This window comes from Taudactylus pleione, unplaced genomic scaffold, assembly GCF_031769625.1.
Source record: "Taudactylus pleione unplaced genomic scaffold, aTauple2 ptg000154l, whole genome shotgun sequence".
Taxonomy (NCBI): Eukaryota; Metazoa; Chordata; class Amphibia; order Anura; family Myobatrachidae; genus Taudactylus; species Taudactylus pleione.
Genome location: NW_028284556.1, coordinates 3,106,483 through 3,134,045, shown reverse-complemented (window position 1 = coordinate 3,134,045; position 27,563 = coordinate 3,106,483). Strand labels below are relative to the sequence as shown.

The 27,563-nt window shown below is 38.4% G+C and overlaps 1 protein-coding gene across 1 annotated transcript in view; it reads right to left on the bottom strand.

The window, feature by feature from the left end:
* Positions 1 to 776: 776 nt before the first annotated feature.
* The window catches only part of MEMO1 (mediator of cell motility 1), a 42,255-nt gene continuing 15,468 nt past the window's right edge, over positions 777 to 27,563 (bottom strand). The window contains exons 2-9 of the mRNA XM_088474343.1: positions 22,427 to 22,508; positions 19,572 to 19,640; positions 11,582 to 11,694; positions 10,970 to 11,081; positions 7,526 to 7,668; positions 6,112 to 6,188; positions 4,446 to 4,550; positions 777 to 1,532 (exon numbers count right to left, since the gene is read on the bottom strand). Coding sequence (XP_088330469.1) covers positions 1,401 to 1,532; positions 4,446 to 4,550; positions 6,112 to 6,188; positions 7,526 to 7,668; positions 10,970 to 11,081; positions 11,582 to 11,694; positions 19,572 to 19,640; positions 22,427 to 22,508 — 833 coding nt within the window. The 3' untranslated portion in view covers positions 777 to 1,400. The remainder of the gene's footprint in view (positions 1,533 to 4,445; positions 4,551 to 6,111; positions 6,189 to 7,525; positions 7,669 to 10,969; positions 11,082 to 11,581; positions 11,695 to 19,571; positions 19,641 to 22,426; positions 22,509 to 27,563) is intronic.

Sequence of the window (27,563 nt, the reverse complement as noted above, 5' to 3'; positions counted from 1 at the left end):
TCACATGCATTTCCAATAAAAGCAGCTATGATCAGCATTCCATTGATTCTAGAGTTCCCCACACATCGTAGATTGTAAGCTCATTTGGGAAAGACATCGATTTCATGTCATTGTACGTAACTTGTGTCTTGAATCACTCCGTGGTGCATCCATACAGTGCTGCATAATATATGTGTGCTTTATAGATAAAAATATTAATTGTAATCCTTTACCCCCTTATACCAAGATCAAGAACTCATTAACTAAAAACATGTAGCATCACTGGTGTTCAAAGGTTAATAAACCCAAGTGTGCTCTGTTCCTACATTAATGTTTAAGGTTACAAAATATTATTTTACTGAAAAGTAGTTTGTGGTAATAAGCATCACCAGTAGGAAATGACCAATTAATGCTGCCCAGGTGTTGATCCGGTAGTTCATCATGACAGTAGAAAAGATCTGTAAACAATCTGACCATACACATGAGGGTCAACTTCCACAGGTCTGGCAATTCCGACTGGGCTAAGCAGAAAATCTCCACTTCTGACATGACCAGGGCCCTCACACCCTCTGTAATGGAGTTAATCTAGGTTTTTCTCCTTCTTGCCATTTGAAATCAGATATTGATAAGAGAAGTCGGGGTGCACACTGTACAATGATCTGACAATTTGTTTAAAACAGACCTGTCCAAGGTTTACATGGACTTGTTAAAAATGTTTCCTCTAAAATTGTGTAAATTGATACTTGCCTTTAGGATAGCTCCTTTAGTGCAAATAAACCACCAAATTATTTGGTTTGTGTAGCCCTTTATTAGCAACTAAAATAGAAAGTATTTGTTGTACAACACTGGTAATAACCGACTATACATGAATTGTATTATATTCTAATATAGGATAAAGGATCATTTATAAATGCAATTTTTTTTTTTTTTATTAAAAAGCTTTCACCCTTTATTTTTTTATAATTTTGTTTTACAACTTGCAAAACTATTCTGAAAGCTGAGTACATGTGCACATATCTGCAAACAGTGCAAATTTAGGTTATGGTAAAGGCTAACTTATTCCATGTTACTAACATTTTGTAGTCATCTGCCACAGCTTGCCATTGTAAGATTTCAAGTTCACAAACACTTTGACACAACTTAACTTCTGATACCATAACCAAGAAAGCAATTGTCATTATTTAAAATGGGGTAAAAAAAAAAAAAAAAAAAAAATAGGACCACACCTATTAAAAAAAACAAAAAACTAAGGAAAACAAAATACAAAAACCCAAACAAATAGGGAAGATATGAACTGGGCTGATGATCCTTGTAACTCAGAGCAGCACTGTGCTACTGCTTGGCTATGACCCCATGGACAGAAAGGATAAAGGTTGTGTCAGCATTGTGTTTCTAGGTGGCATCCCTGAGTGTTTAGTGGCTCAATGCACCACAAGGGCTCCAGCAGCATAACTCACTGAACTGTCCTGCCAGCTTCGGCACTGGCTAGACTGAGCATAGTTCAAGAACGAGAAGCTCATGTTAACTCCGCTCTTCTGAAGCTCTGTTGCAGCCTTGAAAAGAGGAAAAACGGGTAAATATCTCTTCAAAAGGTTGATTTCAAAAAGCATGAAACAGGGAGTTTTCTACAGAAAGAGACCATTGTATCTTGCCAAAGCCATCAACTTCTGTTTTCATCTACAATGATCTTTTGATATAATATTTAGAAAAGGGACAAAAACATAATATTTGTAGACAGTTTGGGTAATTATTTTCAAGAAGCTGATTTACTTATTCTTCTTCTATACTGCAGGGTACACTGCCATTTTACCAGGTGCAACATGGCAGTGCCAAGCTAATTCACATAAGTAATTTACACTCTAAATTTATCAATACAGCCAAAAAGTACAGTTGTTTATTACCTTAAATAAAAATTTAAAAAATTGAACACTGTATATTGTACATTATACATTGTCAAGCAAAGATGTACCAATTACAGTAAACCGGTTTCCAAGATCATAAAATGGCATGTGGAAAGAAACTAGTGTTGAAACCAGCTCAGTGGGGAGCTGGAAACTGGATTGTAGCGGAGCAGTCACCCTGTCTGATACTGCATAGTCACACTGTGTGGTGGGTAAGTTTATTTCATAATTGAGCACAGCACTAAAAGTTACATTTGTAGTAACACTTTGGATTATAAACTATTAGGAGTCATAAAGGTAGATTCTCTTTTTCTGTAATGTGCAAGTACAGTTTGTTTTCCCCATTATAATTTTATGGGTCATTCTTGGGGTTGGGTACGGGATCCCGACTGTCACAATGCCGAAGGTCAGAATACAGAGACAGGGGCATCCGGACAGTCAAAATCCCAATGGATTTTGGCAAGTATTATAACCCCAATCCCAACCCAAAACCCACCCCACCCGCAGTCTAATGCCGCATACACATGGGACGATCTCTTCAGCGATCAATATCGCTGAACGATCTCCCTTGAATTTCCTGGTGTGTTGGATAAAGATCCTTCATCCACACACCAACAATATCACCCACGACCAACGACCATTCCCTCCTGCAAGCACGGATAGATATCGTTCAGGTTAAACATCCAAAAAAATCTAGCGCTGCACCTCCTAAGTTTTAGTATATGTAAGCAATATAATCTGCTACCTCAAATAAGAAGTGGGAAAACATATCTACCCACCAAATATAACAAAATTGGACAGAAAGATTAATTTAAGGCACTGTTGAAATAGCTAAATATATTTAATATAAAATGTATCAATACATCTATAACAATAAAAGGCATAACTCCCTAGTGTAATCTAGTCTGGAATATATACATATAGGTCTATTTAATAGACTATATAAAAAAAAATAATCACATATAACACTTCAGTGTTATGTGACTTTTTTTTATAGTCTATTAAATAGACCTATATGTATATATTCCAGACTAGATTACACTAGTGGAGTTATGCCTTTTATTGTTATAGATGCAATTTGTTTGATGTATTGATCCATTTTAATCTTAATTAATCTAACTGACCGGTAATACAATTGATATTCCGTATTCACTTATATACACAAGTTGTGTGAGACTGTACAATCAGGGTCTTGTTTTCCCTACATCTCCGGATATATAACTATCTACCAGCACGACACATTGAACACAGCCCAGTGTGAGACGGTATAATCAGAGCTGGAAGCTAGTGTCAGCTCCATGTGAGAGACGGTACAATTCGAGCTGACAAGCTTATGTGAAGTGCCGGGTTATTTCTTATATCTCCAGACACATTAGCTGTGATAATAAGCAGTGTGCTAATTTGATACAATAGACTATTTAACAATTCTATATCCAACATTTATGTTCCTCCACAAGTCAGCATATTGGACATAGCGGTGATGGAATGATAAAAATATAAATAACTGGGGATTTCTAGTACGCTTTTCAGTACTTTATGCAAGTATTTCATGAAGTGTTACAAGGAGAGAAAACAATATGTGAAACAAAGACATTCTTTGGATACAAGTTGTGGATATAAGTGAATATGGAATATCAATTGTATTACCGGTCAGTTAGATTTAATACCTAACAATACAGTGTTATATGTGATTTTTTTATAGTCCATTTAATAGACATATGTATATATTCCAGAGTAGATTACACTAGTGGAGTTATGCCTTTTATTGTTATAGATGCTTTTTTTAATGCATTGATACATTTTATTATATTAAATATTTAGCTACTTCAACAGTGCCTTTAATTTATCGTCCAGGTTGGCCTGCATGCATGGACGATTAATGATATCGTTGGCAGCATAAAAATTAACGATTTAATAATGAACAATATTATCGTTCATATCGCTCATGAAAGCATAACACTAACCACCCCCTCCCACAGCCCTAACCGTTCCCTCCCGAAGCCTAACCCTAACCATCCCCCTAGTGCCTAGTCCCTAATACTCACCACCGAACTGTCAGGATTGTGACTGTTGGGATGCCACTGTCAGTAGTGTGACCATCGGCATTGAGACCATCGGGATCCTGACTACATCCCCGCTCTTGCTCAGTAAAATGTCTTTGTAATGGCACTCTGTATACAATATTTTTATGTAAATTGTTATGTTTAAAAAAAAAAAAAAAAAATACTCACGTTTTAAGATGTTTTATCTAATAATGGATAATTAAGTAAAAGTATTTACAAAGAGAGCATTTAGACCTTCTTACTAACTCTGAAAATCAAATGCAGAGAACAATAATACTTGGCAGGAATCTGGCGACAGCATGCCAAAGCTATAACAGCAGCCAATATCATTCCAACAGGAAATATTACTACATATAAACATTTTTTATTTCATTGTAAGGGAATTAGTGTCTCAGGAACATGAAATATTGGTTGCAAGGAAAGTAAAAATAGACATAATTTAATAAATATAATGAGAACATGAATGAGTAAAATAAAGTCAGTGGACAAGAATTATACTTACGTTTAATAATACCCCAATGGGGTGTCTTCCACATATAGTATTATGATACTTCTTCAAGTAATTGCTAAATGGTACTGGATCTAGTTGTTCTATAATACTCATACCCTGAAATGGAGACAAGTTAGTAAATACATGTTCAGCATTAGGCATAAATATGCTGAATACACTACAGCAAATGTGGCTGTTTACAACCTAATAAAGGTGTTTAACAACTAGGTTACTTACTCTTAAAGATGGGAATCATTTTTTATAACAGTAATAGTAAACCAGTGATGAAGAAGTGAGAGACTATAGGGTAAATGTACTATCAGTTACTTGGCATAGGGATGCGTATTGGTCAGATTTAAAGGGGCAGTAATATTAAATACAATATAAGTATGTATTGTGTTCATTAGGGTTTGTGTTTAATATCATTGCCCCTTTGAATACAGTGGATGAAATCACAAAAGATGCAGAGGCCTAGAAAAGTGCCACATACAGACGTGTCAACCTAAAACTCGCCATGTGGCGCGAGATACCTGGTGTGAGTATGTCGCCGGGTCACGTGCGACTCGTCTAACGCCGGGCATCTTTTCTGCCTGATAATGCATCTTAGGCGCAATGTTATGTACTAGGACGCAGCAGGAGACTGCACTGATTAATTCGATGTGTGACACTTGTATAACTGTGTGCGACTGAGTCTGTAAATGAAGCACAATGGAACTTTGCATAGAAAAAAGCTGCAGCATCTTATCACTTCGTATACAGATTCAGAGACTCCACAGATATACAGGTTGCATATCAAATTAATCAGCCAAGTCTTCTGGTGCGTCTTACTCAAATCACATTGCAACAAAACACGTGAAAAAGACGCCTGGGGCTGGCAGAATCGCATGGGACCTGGCATGCCGAGATGTGCTGTTTGGCGTGACTGCAGTAGGAATGTATGATGACATCTGTAGTAGATTCATGCCCATGACTTAAGGCCCCCAAACGGAGCCATATAGCTGCCGATCCGACGGTTTTGAACGATATCGCCGCTATATCGTTCAATGTGTGGGCATGATATCACCCACTGCGCGCTCCCCTGGGGTCGTCCGTCGCTCCTCCAGATCTTTCTACATGTTCACAATTGATCTGGGGGATCGACGAACAATCACATGCAGCGCTATACGAGTGGGGGGTGCCTGCATATCGGGTGGTTGGCTACCTGATCTCTCCGTGCGTGGGGACCACCCGATATTGTCAGTCGTCGGATCGCAAGGTGCATTTCGCACCGCGTATGGGGCTCTTTACACTACATTTAGTTGAACATAAAAGATTATCCACCAGTTAAAAAGGGTTGATGTAATGATGGATCTAGAGAAGGCTGCTAAATTCATAAAAGTGTGAAAACGAATTATGTGACTCAAATAACACTCACATTGTGTCAATGAATAATCACCATTTAGGCTGGTCAATACAATGGAGCATGACAAGTAAATAATAACTGTTGATGTTTTGATTCTGGGGTTACATTTAATTGATCTCACACAAGAACTAGATAATCCCGATTTCAAATGAAATGTGACACTCCCCCAACCCAATAACAAGCAAACAAAAATATCCCCATAAAAACACCCCGTGGGAATTGTGATATATACAAGTAGATGAATAGAAAGTAGATGAATAAAGATGTGTTCCTTACCATTTTGTCTAAATTTTCAATTGACCTATAAATTTCTCCTTGAGATTCATCATAATAAGTATAACGAAACCGTTGCCCTGTGAAAGAAAATAGAAAATATGAGATGGTTTAACTTATTTTCTGCAATGTACTTGAATGCAGACCTCTCCATAACAGTAAGTGATCCCTTAATTCTATGCTATGCCCCTATAAACCATCACTTCACTGCGTAATAATTGAAAATATATAATTATTTTGAAGTGATCGCATATATGTGTATATGACTCAAACATACACATATATATATATATATATATATATATATATACATACACACACACACACACACATACATACATACATATGTGTGTTGGCCATTTGAACTACTTTGTCCATGCGTCATTCAGCAGGAGAACCTTCCACCAGCACTATTAAGGAAAGAAGGGGGGAGGAACCAGAACCTCCCAGCTCTAAACTTTTACCACTGCTCCCTTGAATATTTGGTCTGGTACGGTTCTATTGCTTATTTTTGATCCAACACTGTATATTTTATACGGTTATTACATTTCATTTTAAAGGATGACGTATTATATGGTATTTTATTACATTATATGTAAAAATTTCAAAGATCAACAAGTATGGATAAAGTTTGAATCCTATGGGGGGGTATCCAATTAGAAGAGCTAAAGCAGCGCTGCTAAGTGATCACGGCGGGGCTATCCTATTATTCCCAAAGTGCTGCCTGACGCCGGCACTTATCGTGGATATTTTTCAGGACCTGATGTGTCCCAAAAAATAATCCACGATAAGTGTTTTTTTCACCCCAAAAAAGGCAAACACAAAATAATAGGATATATCTCACGAAAACACATAGGGTCTGCAATGAGCTCGCAAACCCTATGTGTTTTCGTGAGATATATCCTATTATTTGGCTCGAAATAGTAGGATAGGGTGAAAAGAGACATCTGCGAAAAACGGGGATAATATGTGAAAAATCTCTGTTTTTACACAATTGCAGGGATCCATTAGCGCCCGAACAATGTTCGTGGCTAATTGTATACCGCCCTATGGCTCCCAATTCAGAGATGGACGTAATGCCAAAGATTATGCAGTTGAGCGATAAACTGCGCATACGTCAAGTTTCATTACTGTTGTTGCACGCAGTGAGGATTTATTTGCAAAGTGATTGACAGGCAAGAACCTGTTGGCGACTCAAGCGCGGGCTTGTCACAAATGTTTATGGCAGAGTGTGTCGCAGCCTGTGACTGATCCCATACGCTCTGGCATTTCAGCTCCCACACCCATTGGGTTCCTCAGAAGGCAAATCTATTCTCTTAACAGTGTATAACAGAATATGCCTGATGAAGAGACCCAACTGGCTATAACAGCGTGAGATGTCACAGCAGTATTTCGGTAATTGTGTTCTATCACTTACCCCAATGACAGAAGTCTGATGAAATTACAAAGAGGTTAGTAGGATCTGCTAAGTATTTGCTAAAAAGTTTCCCAAATTCTTGTTCCTTTGATTCGCTAAGTGCTCCGACCAACACAGGAACAATGGTAAACTCATCCTTATGGCTGCAGAAGAAAAAGTAGAGAAACATGCATGGAACAGGTGACAAGGATTGCAGAGAGAATTTCAGAGCAAGTAAGAACTGCAAAACCAGCATTACTTATTCTGAATTCTTACTAGCATCTAATAATGGCTGAGAACACCACTGCACTCCTTCCAGTTTGAAGACTACAATAACAGTTTGTACTTTGTATGGCCCTGTGGATATGATGTAATAAAGACTGATACAATGCTAATGTCCCCATGCCTTTGTGGCATTTGGATTTGTAGTTGCTAGTAATAGATCAAAACATTAATGGAGACTGATGGCAAAGACCACAGCATGAAATAAAGACCCCTAAAATGAAAAGGAATTGAATCTTCACACAACGTGGCACCCTTTAGGAGAGCTATTTTGAATACTTCAGAGCTATTTTGAATGGTTATGTAAATAGAAACCCAAATATACATTTTGATTTTTGTATACATATAAAAACCTTGATCTAAAAGATGAATCCATGGCCCACTCTAAGGGGTAAATTTACTAAAGTGAGAGTTTTTAGAAGTGAGTTTTAAAAGTGATGTTGCCCATAGCAACCAGATTCTAGCTATTATCTTCTAGAAGGTGCTAGTTAAATGTTAAGTAGAATCTGATTGGTTGCTATGGGCAACATCACTTTTAAAACTCATTTCTAAAAACTCTCACTTTAGTAAATTTACCCCTAAGTCTGTCTCTAAGGGGTATACTTCCAAAAGTGCGGGTTTCTAGAAGTGGAGATGTTACGCATAGCTAACAATCAGATTCAACTTCTTATTTATCAAGCACCTTCTAAAAGATAATAGCTGGAATCGGATTGGCTGCTATGGGCAACACCTCACTTCTGAAAACCGCACTTTAGTAAATATACCCCTAAGTGTGTTCCATCTGGTCCTGTACATAAGGAGGGCAAAAACCAAACTAAATCAAGACATTACATGTTCATGACATTAATAACTGATAGGAAATTCTCATCAAGAGACAGCTGATAAGTTTAGCTAAAGTAAATTAACAATGTTAAATAAATCTGACAAATCAAATCACCATTACTCTCCAGGGTATTCTTCCATATCTCAATTACCAATACCCAAGTTTGCTCTATTAGGTGAGCTGCATGTAAAACTTTTACAGGAGCACTATATTGGAACATTATTTCTTCTTAAGTAGGTAACTTCCTATTGGAAATGTAATGTTGGCCTAAAGTTACTGCTTCTTCATGGAAAGAGCGTGTCACCTTTCTTATGATAATTGAGCAACTAGACGTGGTCAAGCAACAATTAAGTCAATTCCGACATATCAGGAACCAAGGAAGCTCTCCGATTAAAGTTTAGTGGGGAATTCAATTAGCTGCAATAATTTTTAGTGCGTTAAGTTTTCGCACCCTTTGTGTGCACATTTTGCTTATTGCGTCTATGCGCGCATCCGTTTTATTGCGCAATTCAACCCCAAAACGTTTCGATACGGCATTCACGCGAACATTTTTCCTGGTTTTACAGACAATAACTATAGGTGAAATCGGTCTGTACCCCCCAAAAAAGTGATGTAGGATAACAATATAGAAGTGTATTAAATTGTGTCAATGGCTGTTATATGCACAGTTCTCAAACAATCAAATAATGACAGAAAGCAGGTGTTTTTTTTGGCACAATAATTTGCATTTTACATTGGGGGTGCATAATAATGCCTATAAGTACATATTTGTGTCATTTAAATACACTTTAAAAAAAAAAAAAAAAAACTTAAAAAATATGCCTAAAGGCCTCCATAAATCAACAATCTGAAAACCACAATTGAACAATTTGAAGATTTTAGGATTTCCCAATATAGCAATCTGCGCCCATACATTACAGAATTTTTCAGTGATTTTCAGCAAACACAGATCTGCCAATCTTGAACACCCCACATACCTGTCCCATATCAATTAACCAATTTTCCTGCACTTTGTACTTTTGCACCCCAAAAATGACATGTCATTATTGGTCAAATTAAACTAATTAAAATTGTATTTTGCCTAATTAGTCAATAGGGATGGTGTCCCAGTGGTTCTGAACCAAGTCCCAACATTTGTACCTTGAAATAGTGATTTTCCCCAACCTTTCACCTTCTCAGAAGGTGGTGAAAACTTACTCACAAAAAATGCAAGTCAATATTAGCACCCGCGAAAAGCACAGCTAATAGGATGATGCAAGAAGTATAAATTTGCACGATAAACCGTTTTTTTTTTCCCGGAAAAGCGACTTATCGTGGCTAATTGAATTCCCCCCTTAATATAGCAAACAGGTAGAGACATATAGAGGTATTCAATATGGGAGCGATAAGTCCGTTTTTTGCGTTAATATCACTGGTTTTAGTTTTACACCGTATTCAATTTCAAAGACTTATCGCAGTTTTGAAAAGTCTTTGATAAAAAACGGTGATAACTTTTCACCATTGAATAGGTGTCGAAAAAGAGTGCAGAACTGGGGTTTTGGGGTGCAGGCTTAAAAAAAAATACCCTGCACCCCTGAGAATGACATTTAAAAAAGAACTGTGTCAAAAAAAGTAAAAAAAAAAAATAGGGACACCCCAAAAAATTAATTTAAAAATTGGGGTGCAAAAAAACAAAGTGGGAAAATTTTTTTTAACAATAGGGAAATAGGTTCAGGGCTATTCTGCAAGTATGCGGCAGGTGTTTTCTAGAATAGAATTATAGCGGCAGGTGCACAAATGCAGAATTTTTAAAAACTTACTTTAGGGACTTAAATATATGTTAGTTCCCATTTTCATGTACCCCAAATTTGATGGGACCACTTAAAAAAACGAAAAAAAAAACCTAAGTGCTCTTCTGCAACACTTCTTCAATGTCGGGAAAAAAACACCTGCTGCGGCTATTTAAATCGGCGACTTTCAATTAAAGGCTAAAACGGGGGTACCCATAGTGTTCCCCCATGTTTTTACAACTTTAGGGGGGTCTTACAATTATTTTAAGGAAAAATTCGTAACTTTAAGCAAATCCAACTTCGGAGTTTCCCGTTTTCGTTAATTTGATATTGAATACGGGGATAAGCGGGAGCGCGCAGCAGACTTAACGCAGAAAAAAACTCTGATATGAAACGTTAACTTCGGCAGTGAAGTTAACGTTTCATATTGAATACCCCTCATAGGCTGAACATGCCTATAATATACACCAATGCCTAGCTTCATTCATGGAGACTTCCTATGATTTCACATGGTGGCGTTTAAAATAATATTAAAATTCCAGAATTTAAATATTTTCGCAATATAATACTAGAATAGTGATAATACCACACCTTTCCATTGCTTTAGCAGTATAAGGTAGATGCATTTCAATACTGTGCTCATCTTCATCTGTTTGCAGAGACATTCGCTCAAACATCCCCGTCTTCCACAGCTCTCCATATACTGAAAAAAGGCAAAACCACAAAATGCCCATTTATAGAACAAAGTGTAATTAGTATCTTAAAATAATAAGAAATAATCTGGACCCAATTCTATAGAATATATTTCAGGTGAAGTGGTGTTTTAGAAAAAAAATACCGGTAATACATTTTTATAAACTTGTCCAATTAGGAAGGGTGTGAATGGGTGTTGTGGGAAACATCTTTTTCATAAAAGACAAAGGGGTCTATTTACTAAGCAGTGTTAGGAGACAGAGTGAAAAGTGATGTCAGTGATAAGGTGCCAGCCAATCAGCTCCCAACTGTCATTTTTCAAACACAGTCTGTGAGATGGCAAATGGGAGCTGATTGGCTGGCACCTTATCACTGACTTATCACTTTTCACTCTGTCTCCTAACACTGCTTAGTACATAGACCCCAGAGGAAGAAAAGCATTTCAGTGTCTTCCTAGTTGCCAGTACATTACTTTTTTATTGTTTAGTGTGAGCCTGACATATACTGTACCTTTCTGATCAATATGGAGATCATACAAGGGTGTTCTATATATATCCGCAGTGGACAGTGCACATCTAGAAAGAGCCACATGGTGGGAAGGGCCAAGAATGAAAACTCTTCGCCTGTATAAAAATAAAATAATAATGTCAATCCCTGAACGGAAACAAAGCAATCCAAAGGAAATTATTTATAAAACAATTATAATATGCTACAAGTTGTACAAAAAAAAAAACACAACTTCTGAACATACAAAGGAGATAAGGGGCCTGGGTAACTACAGTACTGAAGCCTTTTAATAAGTACTGCTGTTAATAATACTGCAAACTTTAGAGTAGACTACAGACACAACTGGACATTAACCACCTCAGATATACATCTCAAGACACTATAATATACAGCTTCTGAGGCACCTTTAAACCTTAATTTGTGCTGACCTGTGGGACCTGCTACTTAATATTTCGCACCTTGCACTGCGAAATTGCACTCTCACAATATGACAGAAGCTGCCATGAAGGCCCTTGTAATACTCCATCAGTTCACCCCCCAGCAATTGTTACCCTGGATAACAAAAAAAAAAATGTTTTAATACATCTGGTGTATTCCAATGGGAAGTGAAATGACTACCTTGTTAGCTCCTATGGGCCTGATTCAGACTTGAACGCAAAGCCACTGCGTCTAAGATGTACCCTGGAAATTTGTCAAGCTCTATGGCAAGTGCAGTCTCTCCACCGGAGTATGGGCTTGCAGGGGAGCGGATGAGTGTCTCTGTACGCAAATGTTTTCAGTGACACTACCGTAACATGGTCCATCTGTGTGTCCACTAAGCCACCTCTTTCCGAGACCGTGCACCTCAATCACAACTCTGACTGTGTGCACGCTATCTGGACGCATGTACAGTGCGACTTAGGGCATTCTTTTTTCTGCGTATGCATTGAAAGCTGAAAAAAACATATCTAAATATTCTTTGTTTTAGTAGACTACAGGCAGAGAAGTATATCTAAATTCATCCCATCTCAAAATTAGACTAAACTATTTATCTTATATTAAGGCTTCATCTATTTCCTCTTAACCCTCTCTCACATAAGGCTGACTTCTTTCTTGATCACCTACTTAATTTGCCCCCAGCCCATGTTAGACAATATTGAGATGCCATCTGCGGTAGAGGAAATCTCAGGTGATCAATTAGCCCAAAATGGCTACAATCGAACTTAAGTAGTCTTAGGACTACGTTAGATGTGCTTTCAGAAAAATTATAGAATTCTATATTTCAATTAACTTAAGAGGAATGCTAGAAAGATATGGAAGCTTGGCTCATGTAATGGTTATCATTAAGCCAGATAAAAAAGGACCATATTGATGTGCTAATTTTCATGTAGCACTCTGGTTCCCAAATGGTGTGCCACGGCACCCTGGGGTGCCTCGGGACACTTGCAGGGGTGACTCAGGTTGGTGGTCCAGCACCAAATCAAATTTTTTATGGTCAAACAGAAGCGCAAACCTGTCCACCACCACATAACTGAACCTAAGGATGACAGGTAAGCACAATTTACTTCACTACATTTTTTTTCAATTTCTCAATAACAAACATTTGGCTTAGGGGTGCTGTAAAAACAATACTGATGCACTAGGGCGCCTGGCTTCAAAAAAGTTTGGGAACCACTGGTCTACCATAAAAGTTTTCTACTACATAAGGTCAAGGAGAGCAATTTAACTCCTCTGCAATTTCAATAAGTTGTTCTGACATCTGTGTCTCTCTTGGGAGCTTCAGCTCTGGGAGAAAACTTCTAGATACTATAGTGTGTATTATACAATTCCTTTGCATCATGTATATTGGTATGTGGATATCTCCATGTCACATCCGTATGTGTAGAAGTTCTTTTTATCCTGGCAGCAACACAGCAGGCTTATAACGGCAGTTGCAGCTGATGAAGTCAGTGAAACAATTACTTGGGTGTGGTTAGCTCTTGAGCAATTATAATTATTTTTATTCACGGAGTATGTTCTCATGTCCTTACTCTAAACTCTAACATCACAGACATCTCAGTACTACTCTCAATCCACCCATCTGTCATCCTAACCCTCTGTCCCATGCTCATTGTCTACCCTGTCTGTCTGCCCCTCTCCTTTAGAATGTAAGCTCTCACGAGCAGGGCCCTCTTCCCTCATGTGTTTTTCCTTCCTTTACTTATATTGTTCACTACTCTATACTCATCCTTGTCTTGTCTTGTATGTCACTGTTTTCTTGTTCTGTTCAACTGTTTATGTACTGTTTCTGTACTTTGTAAGATGCTGCGGAACCCTTGTGGCACCATATAAATAAAGGATAATAATAATACTATTCTCAATCACCTGGCAGCTTAGCTGTCTCAACAGGTATATTTGACATTTTTCTCTGCTAGGACCTTCCGATAAGGAAATGGTTTACCAATCTACCTCAACAGATCATCTCACATGGATATCACTCATAGGGGTCTATTTACTAAGCAGTGTCAGGAGACAGAGTGAAAAGTGATAAGGTGCCAGCCAATCAGCTCCCAGCTGCCATCTCACAGGCTGTGTTTGAAAAATGATAGTTAGGAGCTGATTGGCTGGCACCTTATCACTTTTCACTCTGTCTCCTAACACTGCTTAGTAAATAGACCCTTAATGTACTAATATTGTGCGACCATATTCATATATTTATGGGCTTTGGTATAAAATGCACAATCTTAGTTCCAACTACAGGCCTCATTTATCAACAAGTTTTATCATACGCAATAAGTGATAAAACTCGTTACATATGATAATAGTGCTCCAGCCAATCAGCTGTTTGAAGACTGACAGTTGGGAGCTGACTGGCTTGAGCACCATTTATCATACTCAACGAGTTCTAATGCTACACAATGCTACAGCCTTAAAACAGCTGTGCACACTTTCCTCACTAGCAGCTACAATTGTTATGACACTACTGGATCCAGCATTCTTCACACCTCTTTCACTGCAAGTTCATTTGGACAGGGCCATCTTTACTTTCCAGAAAGACGTGTTATCGGCACTAATAATATACTGCAAATCTGTGTGTATCTAGCAAATAAAAGCATTGGGATTTTGTTCATACTTGGATCAAAATATTTAAGCTGTCATCTGTACCTTACATTTAATGTTATTGTAGATAATCTGTATCATGAACCCCCCAACCCCCTTCCAGGATGTACAGCACGGTGCTATAGGTCAATTGCTTTTGAACTAAAAGAAAATATAGTTACAGTAAATCTATTTTGTTGAGTCCAATAACTTATTAACAAACCGAGAGGCTAAACAACTAGTAGAAATGTTCTGGCCAGAAGTTACAAACCCAGTGACGATTGGTAAAAAGTAATATGCAAGTACTATACGTATATGCTGCTGTTGCATGAAGTGTAACCGTTTTTATAAGCATTCGAAGTTGAAAAACATTAACATTTCAAAAAGTGTCCACAATTTTGGCCACCACTGTATATTGCGCAAATCTGTAATATATAACCTTAACTTAGGAAAGAAAAGAAAAAGAAAGCAGCAGATTTCTAGCACAGAACTGCAAATGTTACTTTGTTTTTATTTGTAGGATTATTGCTATAAGTCAGTTATTTACTGATAACTCTCATATGGGATTGCTAACTGTTGCCAACTACGTTGCTGTACCCAATTTGTTATATGTGAAAAACAATATATTTATAAAAAAAAAAACTCTATAGTAGTAAGTAGTGGTAGTAAAGGGAGATAGTAGACATTGTATTTGTTATAATCATTTTGTAGTACTATTCTGAAAATAAAATATTACATTTATGTTTGTCGTATAGCATGTTGTCAATTTTCACACTTTTCAGATTGTAAATTGAAAAGATAATCTGTTTAAAAAGGACCAGGTTTATTTTTACTTTTTTTTTTTTTTAAAACCACACAATTCTGGATGCAGATGTAGAAACTCAACTAATAAAAGGTGTGGTATATTTTGTCGACATTCATCATGTCGACATTATTGTAATATTGATATTAACCACGTTGATATTTATCATTTCGACACCAGGTGCGTAGAGAGCCGGTCCGTGCCCGGTGGAAGGGGGCATGGCCTAATCGCAGGAGTGACCACACCCCCTTTAAAATAAAAACCTTTTGGTGCTACGCACTGGGAGGTGGGGGGTGCGGTCAGCGTGATCGCTCCCCCCCCCCCCCCCCCACAAGCATAGGAGTCAGTCTCCCACTGAAGCCCAGTACACTGCGGCGTGCGCTGACTACTGTAAGGTAAGATGGGGGGGGGGCTGCATCTGACCCGGGCAATTAGTACCCCTCCCCCCTCTCTGCGGCCCTGTTAGACACTGATAACATATCGGTATAATTAAAATGTTAGCAAAACGTCCCTCGTGGTGGTCTAGTGGTGACTTACCTGGTCCGGCGGTGACGTCATGATGACTTTCGGGAGATTCTGCTGCGCTTCCAGCAGTATCTATAATCGTACTATTACTGTTCCAATTGTTGGTCTGTGCAGCACATGGTGTGAGACATTCTTTTCAGATATAATGCTGGCCATACACTAGCGCAATATCGGGCCGATTGCACGATTTTACATGCCTCGTACGACGCATTGCATGGAAATCGTGTAGGAATACAATCCGATGCACGCTCCCGGCGATCTTCTATTGTATCTTATGATCAGACGTGCAGCCCATATTATCCGTCGTAATCATATGCAGATCGTACCGTGTACTTGCGCATGCGATGCATTGTGCATCTGACCGGTGTCATTTAAATCTATTATGATCGCCTGTTTTTGGTGAGGCACACGATCGATCTTATCACGACCAGTCGTATAGGGGCGAGTGATCGTACGTACGTCAGATCGTATGTATATCGTGTGTCAAAAAAGCACCAAATCGTACGGCCAGGACTGCAAGGGAGTTCAAGGGAAATCGTATGCTGAATCGCATCTTATGCTAGTCGTACTTATGTATGGCCAGCATAAAGCATTGTCTGTTTGTAGATTGTTATAAGGGTAATGCAAAAGTTTTGCTGTAAATGGGTCTCTATGTCGAGTAATGGCTTTGCTGAATCACCGCATTCCCAAAGCTCATTGTTCCTGACTGAGCTGCTGGTTCAGGAATACGAAGAGTTATTGAAAAGATGATGGGTAAGTATATGGCAAAACAAAAGATTTTTTTCTTTGTGACTTTAATCAAATAAAATAGTAAAGTAATTTAAACAAAAATAAAACAGGGAGCAGAGATGGTCAAAATTATTTACCTGCTGCTAACATCCTTCTTTGAAGGCTATAAATTTGATTTTTGTTTCATTTAGTGCTAACAACTTGGTGTAGTTTAACCCTTCAGTTAAAAATAATAGAATGAAAACTTTGAGAAGTCCAACTCATTCTTGCACTGGGATGTGAATTTCTGATCATATCAATATACAGATGGTGCATAATGTCATAACAATAGTAATTAAGCCTCAACTTGGGAATGAAAAAGCATCAGAATTCTAGCACAACACTGCAACAGTTGATTAAAGCCAATGAAAACATCAATTAGCAAGGGAGCATGTTTCAACTATTTTATTTTTCTGTATACGGAATGTTTATATATGCATCCATTATTCTGGCCACAAACACTGCAATATCACAGGGCAGTTGTATTCAGATTGACACAAGTGGCCTAAAAGGAGAGCATTAGCCAGTAATGATAAATCACGGCAGATGCAAAGACATTTCCATCTTCATTTCCTTCTACTGATGAACTTAATGTAACTCTGACTTCAGATTATGTAGTTAACGTTGGTGACTGGTTCTATTTTGAATATGATGGAGAGAGTTACCCAGGTGATATCAAGGACATCAGAGATGGTAAATACTTAGTGAGCACAATGGAGCAAGCTGGCAGCAACTGGAAATGGCCATTATTACCAGATGAAATATTTTATACATCTTCACAGCTAATCAGGTAGATAAAAAGGGCTACATTGATTAACTTACTTGGATTCTACGGGTTTGAGTAATTTGTATCAGAGCCCTTTGACTGGGAACGGAAATTTAACAAGTCCCATTTGTATGTAACATGAGTCACGTTAAAAAAAGATTTTAAGTATAGTTTGGTTAACATTCAGTTTGTTGTTTGTATGTCAATCATAAGTTTAGGGTCTTATAAGTGTATAGTATAACAATTATATTGTAAAACTAATTAGGAGAGCAGGTTTAAATAAATATATAAGCCCCCTCCGTTCCTATGTCCATTCTGTTGTAACATGAGTCACACATATGAGCAATACAATTTAACTACTAAGAGTATACATATTTTTTTCTGCTTCTAAGCATTATGACTGACTAACCCATATATTATTGTAATTTTTCAAATGTTGAATTTCAGCTTCATTATTGTGTGTGGTGGATTTAAACTTCTAAAAATTAACATAAAATGTAATTGGAGACACATGGCATGAGAGAAAAAAATAATTATATATGTGTGTGTGTGTGTTAAACTTACAGTTTTACATAGTACTATGAACTCCCTCCATCTGAATGCTCAGTGCACCTAAGATAAGATAAGGTATTGGTTGCTAATACCGGTATAAACCAGAGTTTCTTAAACTGTAACATATTTAATCCACCCTCTGTCATGAATAACACACTTCTTTTTAAACGCAACAGAGAGCAATAGGTCAAAAAGGAAAACATTGCATGGCTGTTGGTCAGCGAAAAAAAATACAAACTTCTATTATGTAGAGCACTACAGGGCTGTAAATAGATGCATATGACAAAAAGCTCATCCCTTTATTACAGAGTGTTGAAGGAAGCCCTGCCTCCGAAATAAACTTAAATGGTGCTATGATGGGCATATTTAGAAACTAATTCTGCTGTGACTAACCACTGGTTATATTGCACACTGGAAAAATTAATTACATATTAAAAAATAATAATAATAATAATAATAATAATAGAAATATCTTGGGTCCATCTCCAGATGAGGAGACGTGGGAGGAAGCGAGACAAGGGATTGCAAAATGCTCCATCTCTACTAAAATGAAAGAAACCTCATCTAAAATGTATTATCGTTGGTACTATACCCCCGTAAGACTCCACAAAATGCTGCCCTCCTCGTCACCTGACTGTTGGCGGTGCTGCGGTCACAGGGGCATTATGCTACACATTTGGTGGACATGCCCAAACATTATCCCCTTCTAGGATTTGGTTCATGGTCTTTTGAACTCCCTTTTGGAATCTCCGGTAGCAAAGGACCCCCTGGGTATTTTTGTTATGCTACCCACCCCCAAACCTTGATACATTCTCGAAGAAACTACTCATGCATATCCTATCGGCGGCCAAATCCTTAGTAGCCCTCAACTGAAAATCTATTCCTCCACCATCTCTTTCTGCGCTTAAACGCCAGATCTGACATGTAGCGCTATGGAGGAGATAACGTCATCACGATAGGGGACATATTTTTTCTCAAGTATGGGCTCCCTGGCTCTCTGCCGACTTTCATCCCCCTCTACCTCTGTTCGTTGAACACCTGTGGAGACCCATGGATGGTATGTGCTGTATCCCTCGTCTCACACTATCCTTTCCAATACTACCAATTTCACTTCTGATTGGTCTTTAATTTATCACTCCATTTTTTCGCTGTGGTCATCTCCCTATTGCTTTCCCCTCCTCCTCTCCCTCCCTACATTCAATCCCCTCATAACAGTCTGTGTTATGATTGTTGTTCTTTAAGTTTTTATTCGCATTATTAATTTGGTCATTTATTTATGTCCGATGCTACAATTTATTTATGTTATTTATTTATTTTTTCTGGACTCGATTGTGTTGTGATATTTGAGATTTGTTTTACTTGTTGTTTTGTAGTTTGTGACACAGCTTTAATGTGTATCCTTTTTCTTTTGATTGACCGTTTAAAATAATTAATGAAAATAAAAAATATGAATATATATATAAAAAAAATAGAACAGCAAAAATGTCATGATGTACCTCGGCAAATGTGATGAGAGCACTTACGTAATTGAGGGGTCTATTTGCTTGTACCCATGAGCAGCACAGGATCCACAGTAAGTGTATCCAGCATGACTAGAAGATCAAAGAGATTAAGCAATAGTTAATTACTGGTGTACAGAATGTTACATCAAGAATATTTAATTTGTTACCACATAGATGGTTTTGACATATTGAGGGGGGGGGAGAAAAAAAAAGTTACAGAAAGACTAATGCAAGTTATTTTACTTGCAAATTCATTGTCAAACAAGATGTCTGCCACGCAATAACCCAGAGACAGTGCTCTCCAATATGGTTAACACACTTGTGCATACCAAGGTGATAGGTAGCTTGGATCTGAATTATGAAGTATAACAGACCAGCACTATAGATATCTTTATATTCACATGACTAGAAAGAGACACTGAAGATAGTGGGCTGATTCTGAGTTGAATGCACATCACTGTTGCAAAAGGATCTTGCGTATTTATAGCACTGAGCATGCTCCCTGCTAAGTTTAATGGGGAGAGTTAGCGGATCTGCAGTCTATGCAAAGTTGTGCATTCAGAGATAGGGCTGATAACAGAGGGGCCGCTTGCACCAGGGATAGGGCTGGTACAACTGCACACGGATAAGCAGGACAGCTATGAAACAAAGCATACAGATAGGGGCGGTGCAGTCGCATAGATTCCTATGACTGCATAAGGGCGAATAAATAGATTTTTCTCTATGTATGCAATGTGGGAGTAAGTAGGGCTGACTAGCATCAGCCTCAGTATGTTTGTGTGTGTAAAAGATATAAGATGGATGTGGAAAACAATTTCCCAGAGAGAAAAAAAAATCCCCTTGGAATGTCTGATCTGTACAGTGGGATTAATGAGCCCCTATCTATAAATATCATAAATCAGTGTAATATAATTCCTTATATGCTGTGGTTTTACTGCCATCTAGTGGATAAAGTCATTGACTTTTATACTAATTCTGCTCCATATGATGTTGAAATGATATGTGGTTATTGTATTATAAAACCATAATCTCTGAATATCTTATCAAGAAGGTAATTACTCTTATCTTAAGAAAATAATACTATTATCCGCCAATGACAAGCTGATGGCACGAGGTTTAAATTCCAAACATTTCTCAAGTCTTCTACTTAGCCCTCATATGACATAACATGATGATGATGATCATTTTTTTCTTTTGTCTCAATTTTATTTTCGATTTTTTTACATGGAGCCACAGAGGTTCCATTGTGCTGTACATAGGGGTGAAACAGACAATACACATGGGTACAGACTAATGCAGACAAACACGCCACTAACAGTGCTCATATTAGATAATTATGTAGTGAATACAAAGGGTAGGGGGTCCCTGCTTGAAAGAACTTACATTCTAGGCATTGGGAAGACAGAGTGGGGAAAAAAAAAAAACCACTTTTCAGATGTATCACTTCCCCATGCCAACCACACAATTTATGCCTGGCTGTCTACATCCTTCGGCAAATCTGGAGATCGTGTTCAAAGCTCAGTACAATGTGTATCGGACAGGCTATTTGTCCACATTTACACTTGGCCAATATTTTAAACCTCAGTCGGTAGAAAAATGCTGCGTTTAGGTTTCTTATACAGCTGTGTAAAATAAAAAAATAAAAATTTATTCAAATGTACCCAAGAAAAAAAAAAAAAAAAGAAGCGGCAACTAACGACTTTGCTTTTGTGAAGTCAAGTCTGGGTAGAGTTTCTTTTTTTTTTTAATCCAAATTGAACACTCACGTTTAAATACTGCAAAGATGCTAAGACAGCCCTACCTCTAACACGCCTTTCAAGAGCAATTTACAAACACTATCAGTGTTATACTGGGTACACACTAGACAACATATCATCTTTACGCGTGTACACTCAATTCATCTTTCAATGACGTACCGTATAGATATATCGCATCGGCCGTGCTGCTCGGCAGATGCAAAATTTCTGAACGGTATGTCGTTGATAACGTGCAGTATGTACGGTCAACAAAATAAACACGATAGGTTTGCTACTAGGTGTTTTGGAAAAAAGTCATCTGAACACAAGGATCTGACTTTGTACAGACAAATAATTGATATGCCTGTTCAGAGGGTTATGACCTATCGTCCCAACAACAACCATGCTTGTTTAGTGTGTATGAACAATATAGTGTGTGCTCAATCGTTAGGGAAATAGGTTGGTTGGTCGCCCGTTACATCGTTCAAGTGTGTGTCCCACATTAGAAATGCAACCCAATATAGGTGGACTCCCAGCTAACGTATAAATGCTCAGCATCAAGATGTCTGTCAATTTAGGTCATGAAGTCAGATGACAAAATTGATTGAGATCTGGTCAATCATCTCTTACTGCAGTGGTTCACTGCAGGACTTGCAGAGGTGTCCGGAGCCCAGTACCAAATAAAATAATTTATGATCAATGTGATCGGCAAAACCACCACCTCATAACTGTACCCCTAGGGATGACAGATAAGCAGAATTTACTTAAATTTAATCATTTTAGCTGAGTGTCTCAATAAGAAACTTTTGGCCTTGGGGTGCCGTGAAAAAAAATGCTGATACCGTAGGGCGCAATGATTTAAGCAACTTGGGAACCACTGTCTTCCTGTAAAGTGATCTACAGTAGCTGTTCTGCTTCTAAAAGCCCTCCATGAGTACTGGGTGCGAAGAGAACCACACACCGGTTGAAAAAGTGGTCATATTTCCATGCATGTCTGATAATTGGGTCAATATTTATTTATTTATTCCTCAATCATGATTGGAAACTGCTGGTTATCAGAAAAAGTGTTGCCAACTAAAGTCCAGTGTGCATCTGGCAAAGTATATAATTTGATGATACCCCAATTATGACCATACTTACGGTGCAATAATGGCTCTTGCAGGTCTTTTAGAGGTCTGTGCTTGGGACAGCCAACCATCCAACTGAGCGCTCAGCTGGGGTCCTAAAAAATATATATATATACACACAATCACTCTTACATTATAAAGCGAAGGAGGAAATTAATGATTGTATCAAATGATGTAACAGAGAAGGCCGCCAGAATATATATATTTTTTTCACTAGCGATAATTCTCAGACAAAAGCGAGGAATATAAAATACCGTCCAAGGACTGTACACCCACACCATCTGGAATATGCTGCACACGTATTTCAGTTACTGTTGGAGGAGTTACTAAGCTGCAGAATAAAAGTGTTAATGGTTATGTTCCATTTACATGACTTTTTCTATTTTCCCTAAAGGCCTACCAAATGCAATTCGATCAAAATCTAAAAAGCAGATATTACATTACAGCACTGAAGCGGCATAGTAGAGATACCTAGATGTCTAATACATCCAATCACTGAATTAAAATTGAAATAGAAGAAAAAAAAAATAAAAAAAATAAAGAAGGAATTTGTTGACAGATAATTTTCCTTATACAGAAGACTGATTATGCAAGGACATTGATGTTGCCATTACCATGTAAAAATCCAGGAACTAAGTGGTGGCACATGATATTCCTGTTAGCCTGAAGGTACTCTGAGCAATAGGAATCTAAACTCCTTTCCTGATGTATCGTACTTAAGGTCCTTAAACATATTTCCAAGTCAGTCTCCCGGCAATTGGAGGTGTTGGCTGGATGTGCTGGACCCACATATTTGGTGGTTCTGCAGCAGGAACCTGCCATTTTGGTGGGATGTAAACTGACGACAGAAAAACTTATTACAACTATTATTACAATATACTTATTACTACTTATGGGACCCATACATCTGAGATGGATTGCCCCAATTCCCCATTCTGTCGAAGCCAGAGTTTCAGAGAAATTCAACAATCTCTATCCCCCAACCCGAAAATGGTCTGAGTTGGCAAGTCGGGGATTTTTAACAGGTTTAATTTCCACATTCCGTCGACGGATCGCTGATCAATGGAACAAGGAATCTGAGTCGTAAATGTAAGGCTCGAATTAGCTTGTCATGCTAAATTCCAAGTCTTCACCTACCTAATAGAAATGGCGCTGGATCGTTAACTTAACGAGACGACATGAGCAAAGGTGCTTTAATAATGCCCTTTTCTCAGTTACATTTGTCCGTTCTTATTCCCCAAAGAGATTTTTTACAAGTATCTTCAATAATGCCACTGAACACAGCAGCACCCTCATTTCAGCAAGACTCTTCTCCACATCACAAGGGTGGAATCACACTGTGGTATAATTTCTTGCTGACACTACAAAAGGAGAAAATCTTCAACGCAAATTAATAGGAAAATACATCTGGCTAAAACTGTATGACATGAAGCCTTGGGCAAGCTTTACAGAAACAGTTCAAAATATCAAAATGTATCGTTCAGAGGTTTATAAAATACACACTTTGTTCTGGAACGGTAGCAAAAGATATGGCCTAATCTTTTGTAAATATTCCAGACAGATTGATGTCTTGCTGTATATTTTTTGAGGTAGCCCAGTTCTTCAACACCTTTGGCATTAGATTGCTGTCTTGATTCTACTTATGAGGTGGACTTAATCTTATATATCCCTCCTCCAATTACATCCAGTGGCAATTCCTCCTAGTGATAGGTACATAGCATGCCATGTTTTCACAGCAGCTAAGGCAGCCATAGCCCAACTTTGGCATTCCCATTCCTCATCGGATATATAAATGGCAGAAGCAAAAGGTGTACAAAGACATTGAAATAAAAAACAAAAATAGGGTGAAAATACAGAATTTTGGCTTCTTCCTCATTAATGAAGATTGTTTGAATACTGTTCTAGAAAAAGTTGGACTCTCACAGTGCCTCTAGTGGTCTAGCCATTTCTAATCTTCCATTTTCCTAGTTTTATCTGTGTTTGATATTTTCTGTATGGTTTGGCTCCTAACTGATGTTTTCTAGGTGGCTAACTGAATGCTATATATTTGTCTGGATACTATGGTGGGTATTTAGCGGCTCTCTAGTCTCATTGCTGAAAGTGTTGCTCATGGATGTTTTATTTTGTATATGTACAGTATACCATCCTATACCTTAGGATATAGGTTCTCAAACTCGGTCCTCAGGACCCCAAACAGTGCATGTTTTCTAGTTCTCCTCACAGAATCACAAGTGAAATAATTAGCTCCACCTGTGAATCTTTTAAAATGTGTCAATGAGTAATGACTACACCTGTACACCATTTGGGAGACATGGAAATCGTGACATGTGTGGGGCCCTGAGGACCGAGTTTGAGAATCACTGCCTTAGGTTGTTCATTCACCCTTTTTTCTTTTCTGTACCACCTGATTAACTTTGACAGTTCAATTAAAACAATTTACACACTACGTCACAAAACTGGGTGAGAGAGGTCAAAACTTTTGCTTCTTATACAGTAGGCAACAAATATTCTAGCAAAATTCTCAATTAAAAGAACACTATTATGAACTTTACAAAACTATAAAGCTAAGTGGTTATTGTCCATATTACGAAGTTATAGTGCACCGTGTGCTGGTCCACCTTTGTACAAGTAACTATGATGACACAATATGCCTATGGCACAGTAGGTCCATGGTAGCCTATGGCATAGGAGCCGCTTGCAATGCCTGCTGCTATGACAGCTCCTTTGCTTCTTTATGGACCGGCACACACACACACAAAATCAGTGACTGCACCACTGCGATAGCGCCTGATTATATGGTTTGCACTTCTGACGGTTTGACTGCCGACTGCCCAGGGACTCTGCAGTTTGATATCATGCAGTTGTCAGCTCCTTGGTAAGACTTCAGACTTTTGCTGCAACCTGTACTTCAAAGAATCCGCCACTGGTTAGCGCCCACCTATGTTCGGCACCCCAGAAAGTCACATGGCTAGCCCATGCCTTGAAACGGAACTGGCTGCATAGTACCACCTAGCCTTAAGCTAGGTACACACTAGACAACTTGCAAACAATGCAATGTCGCTAACGATTTCCCTTGAACTGCCGGGTAAATGATCTAGTGCATACACACTGTGCAATCTAACAAACGACATATCTTGCATCGTTTCGTGGTTAGATCGTTAACTATATAATGTAACCATATCGCCTGGTCGTTCGGTAGAGCGTACACACTGCACGAATTGCAGGGAATCGTTAACGAGATTGACAGATCTTCCTGCATGTACAAAAGATCTGAAAATGGGACGAATGATGACGCGGGAGCACGCAGTGCGTACACACTTCACAATTTGAACGATCTAACCACCAAACAATGTAAGATAATCGGTCAAATCGTTCAAAATGTCGTCTAGTGTGATGATGCCTTTACAGGGCGATTTAAACTTTAGGAAGGGTTTGTTTTCCTGCTTAGACATTTGCCGCCATGGAGTACCAAACAACTTTATAAGCTCTCCCGATACAATCCCTTTCTGTGTTCTAAATAGTCTCTAATAGTCACAGATGCGATTGCTAAACCTAGTATTCCACTTAACCATCTCAGAAAGGATTTTCTATGCTGCATTTGCATCTAGTCCAGAGACTGGTTCATGGTGAAATTTCTCTTACGTGCAGGTACACTGCGGGCATGTCTGATGTTCTATTATCTATGGAGACTCACATATTGTTGAATTTACCAAATGTTGTAAAGTTCCAGAGACCACTGAAAGGCAAGAAAATGGTACTGCTTAAATGATTAAACACAAATGGTAAAATCAAATTGACTGAGGTACTAATTAAGTCACCTGTGCTCAACCATGGATAATTTTAAAACCTGGACTGTTAGGGTGCCTTGAGAACAGAGTCTGGGAACCTCTGAGCTAAAGTGAATGTACACAGGACCGTCCTGCCATCTGAGCAAGAACAAAAAGACGACCCATCAAACAGATGGTTCATCCAGTTAAAGATAATGTATCAGACAGTATACTAGGACCCGATGGAAGGACAGACGTTGCCAACCCCAAGAGAACAAGTCTTCTGACACTAAATAGAGCCTATATTGAAAGGACTACTTTTTGTAGATTTTTATTCACCTTCCTCTGGAACATTTAGGGTTTTTTAAGGTTGAACTTGATGGAACTCAAATGTTTTTTGGGTGCTCAAACACAATGGGCGCCCTATGGAGCAATTAAATTGTTGCTCCATTAGAGCGCCAATGCCACGTGTGCACACCCAAAAGCACAGGGTTCAGTTGCGTATATAGCAGCTTACCCCGTCTAATGTATTTGGGTGCCCAGCCGACTTATCGCACATTTCTGCTTGCAACCCCGGGAGGCTGCAAGCAGAAATGTGCAGCCGTGGATATCGTTCAAACCGAGCAACAATTGAATTGCTCCAGACGCCCAAAATAAATAGCCACGGCTAAAACAATTAAATCGTCCCAATGTGTCTCTTAACTAAACAACGGTGCATTACATGACTGGATACAGTGATTTCATGATAAGGGTCATATTTAGATCTAGCCATACCCTGTTTTCTCCTTGACACTAACGGTTTGAATTTTAACATGGTTGATATAACGACAGGGGGAAAAAAAAAAAAAAAAAAGGAAAAAGTGTTATTTTTTGTTATCCTAACATAGGCTCACCTAAAGTAATTTCAACATGCATATCAGTTGATTTAGTGTATAGAAAAGATGGAAGCAGAGGACAGCATCCCTGCTAGCGGACTACCAACTGTAATTGCAGTTGCAAACTGTCTGCTATATGTGCAGTAATATTATATATACACTAGTATGCTCATTGCGAAACATTTCTCCAGTTTGAACCCAGAACATACGTATGGAAAACGCTAGCTAATGGCTAGATCATATGTTAATATGACAGAATCGTAATAAAAGAGGTGTGTGAAACATAACCGGTTAAGCTACGCCCTTTTATGTTTTTTGGGGAATTTTTAATTGTAACATTTCGACAATTTGTAAATGCGATGATATATTTGGCCATGGACTGAAGCAAAATGGACCATTTCCAGGGGGTATTGCAAGCTGAGCCCTATAGGTGCAAATGATAATGCACTGTTCCTCCGCCTCACCGTCTCCCAGCCTCCTGCCAATCAGCGGCTGCCGACAGTTCTCG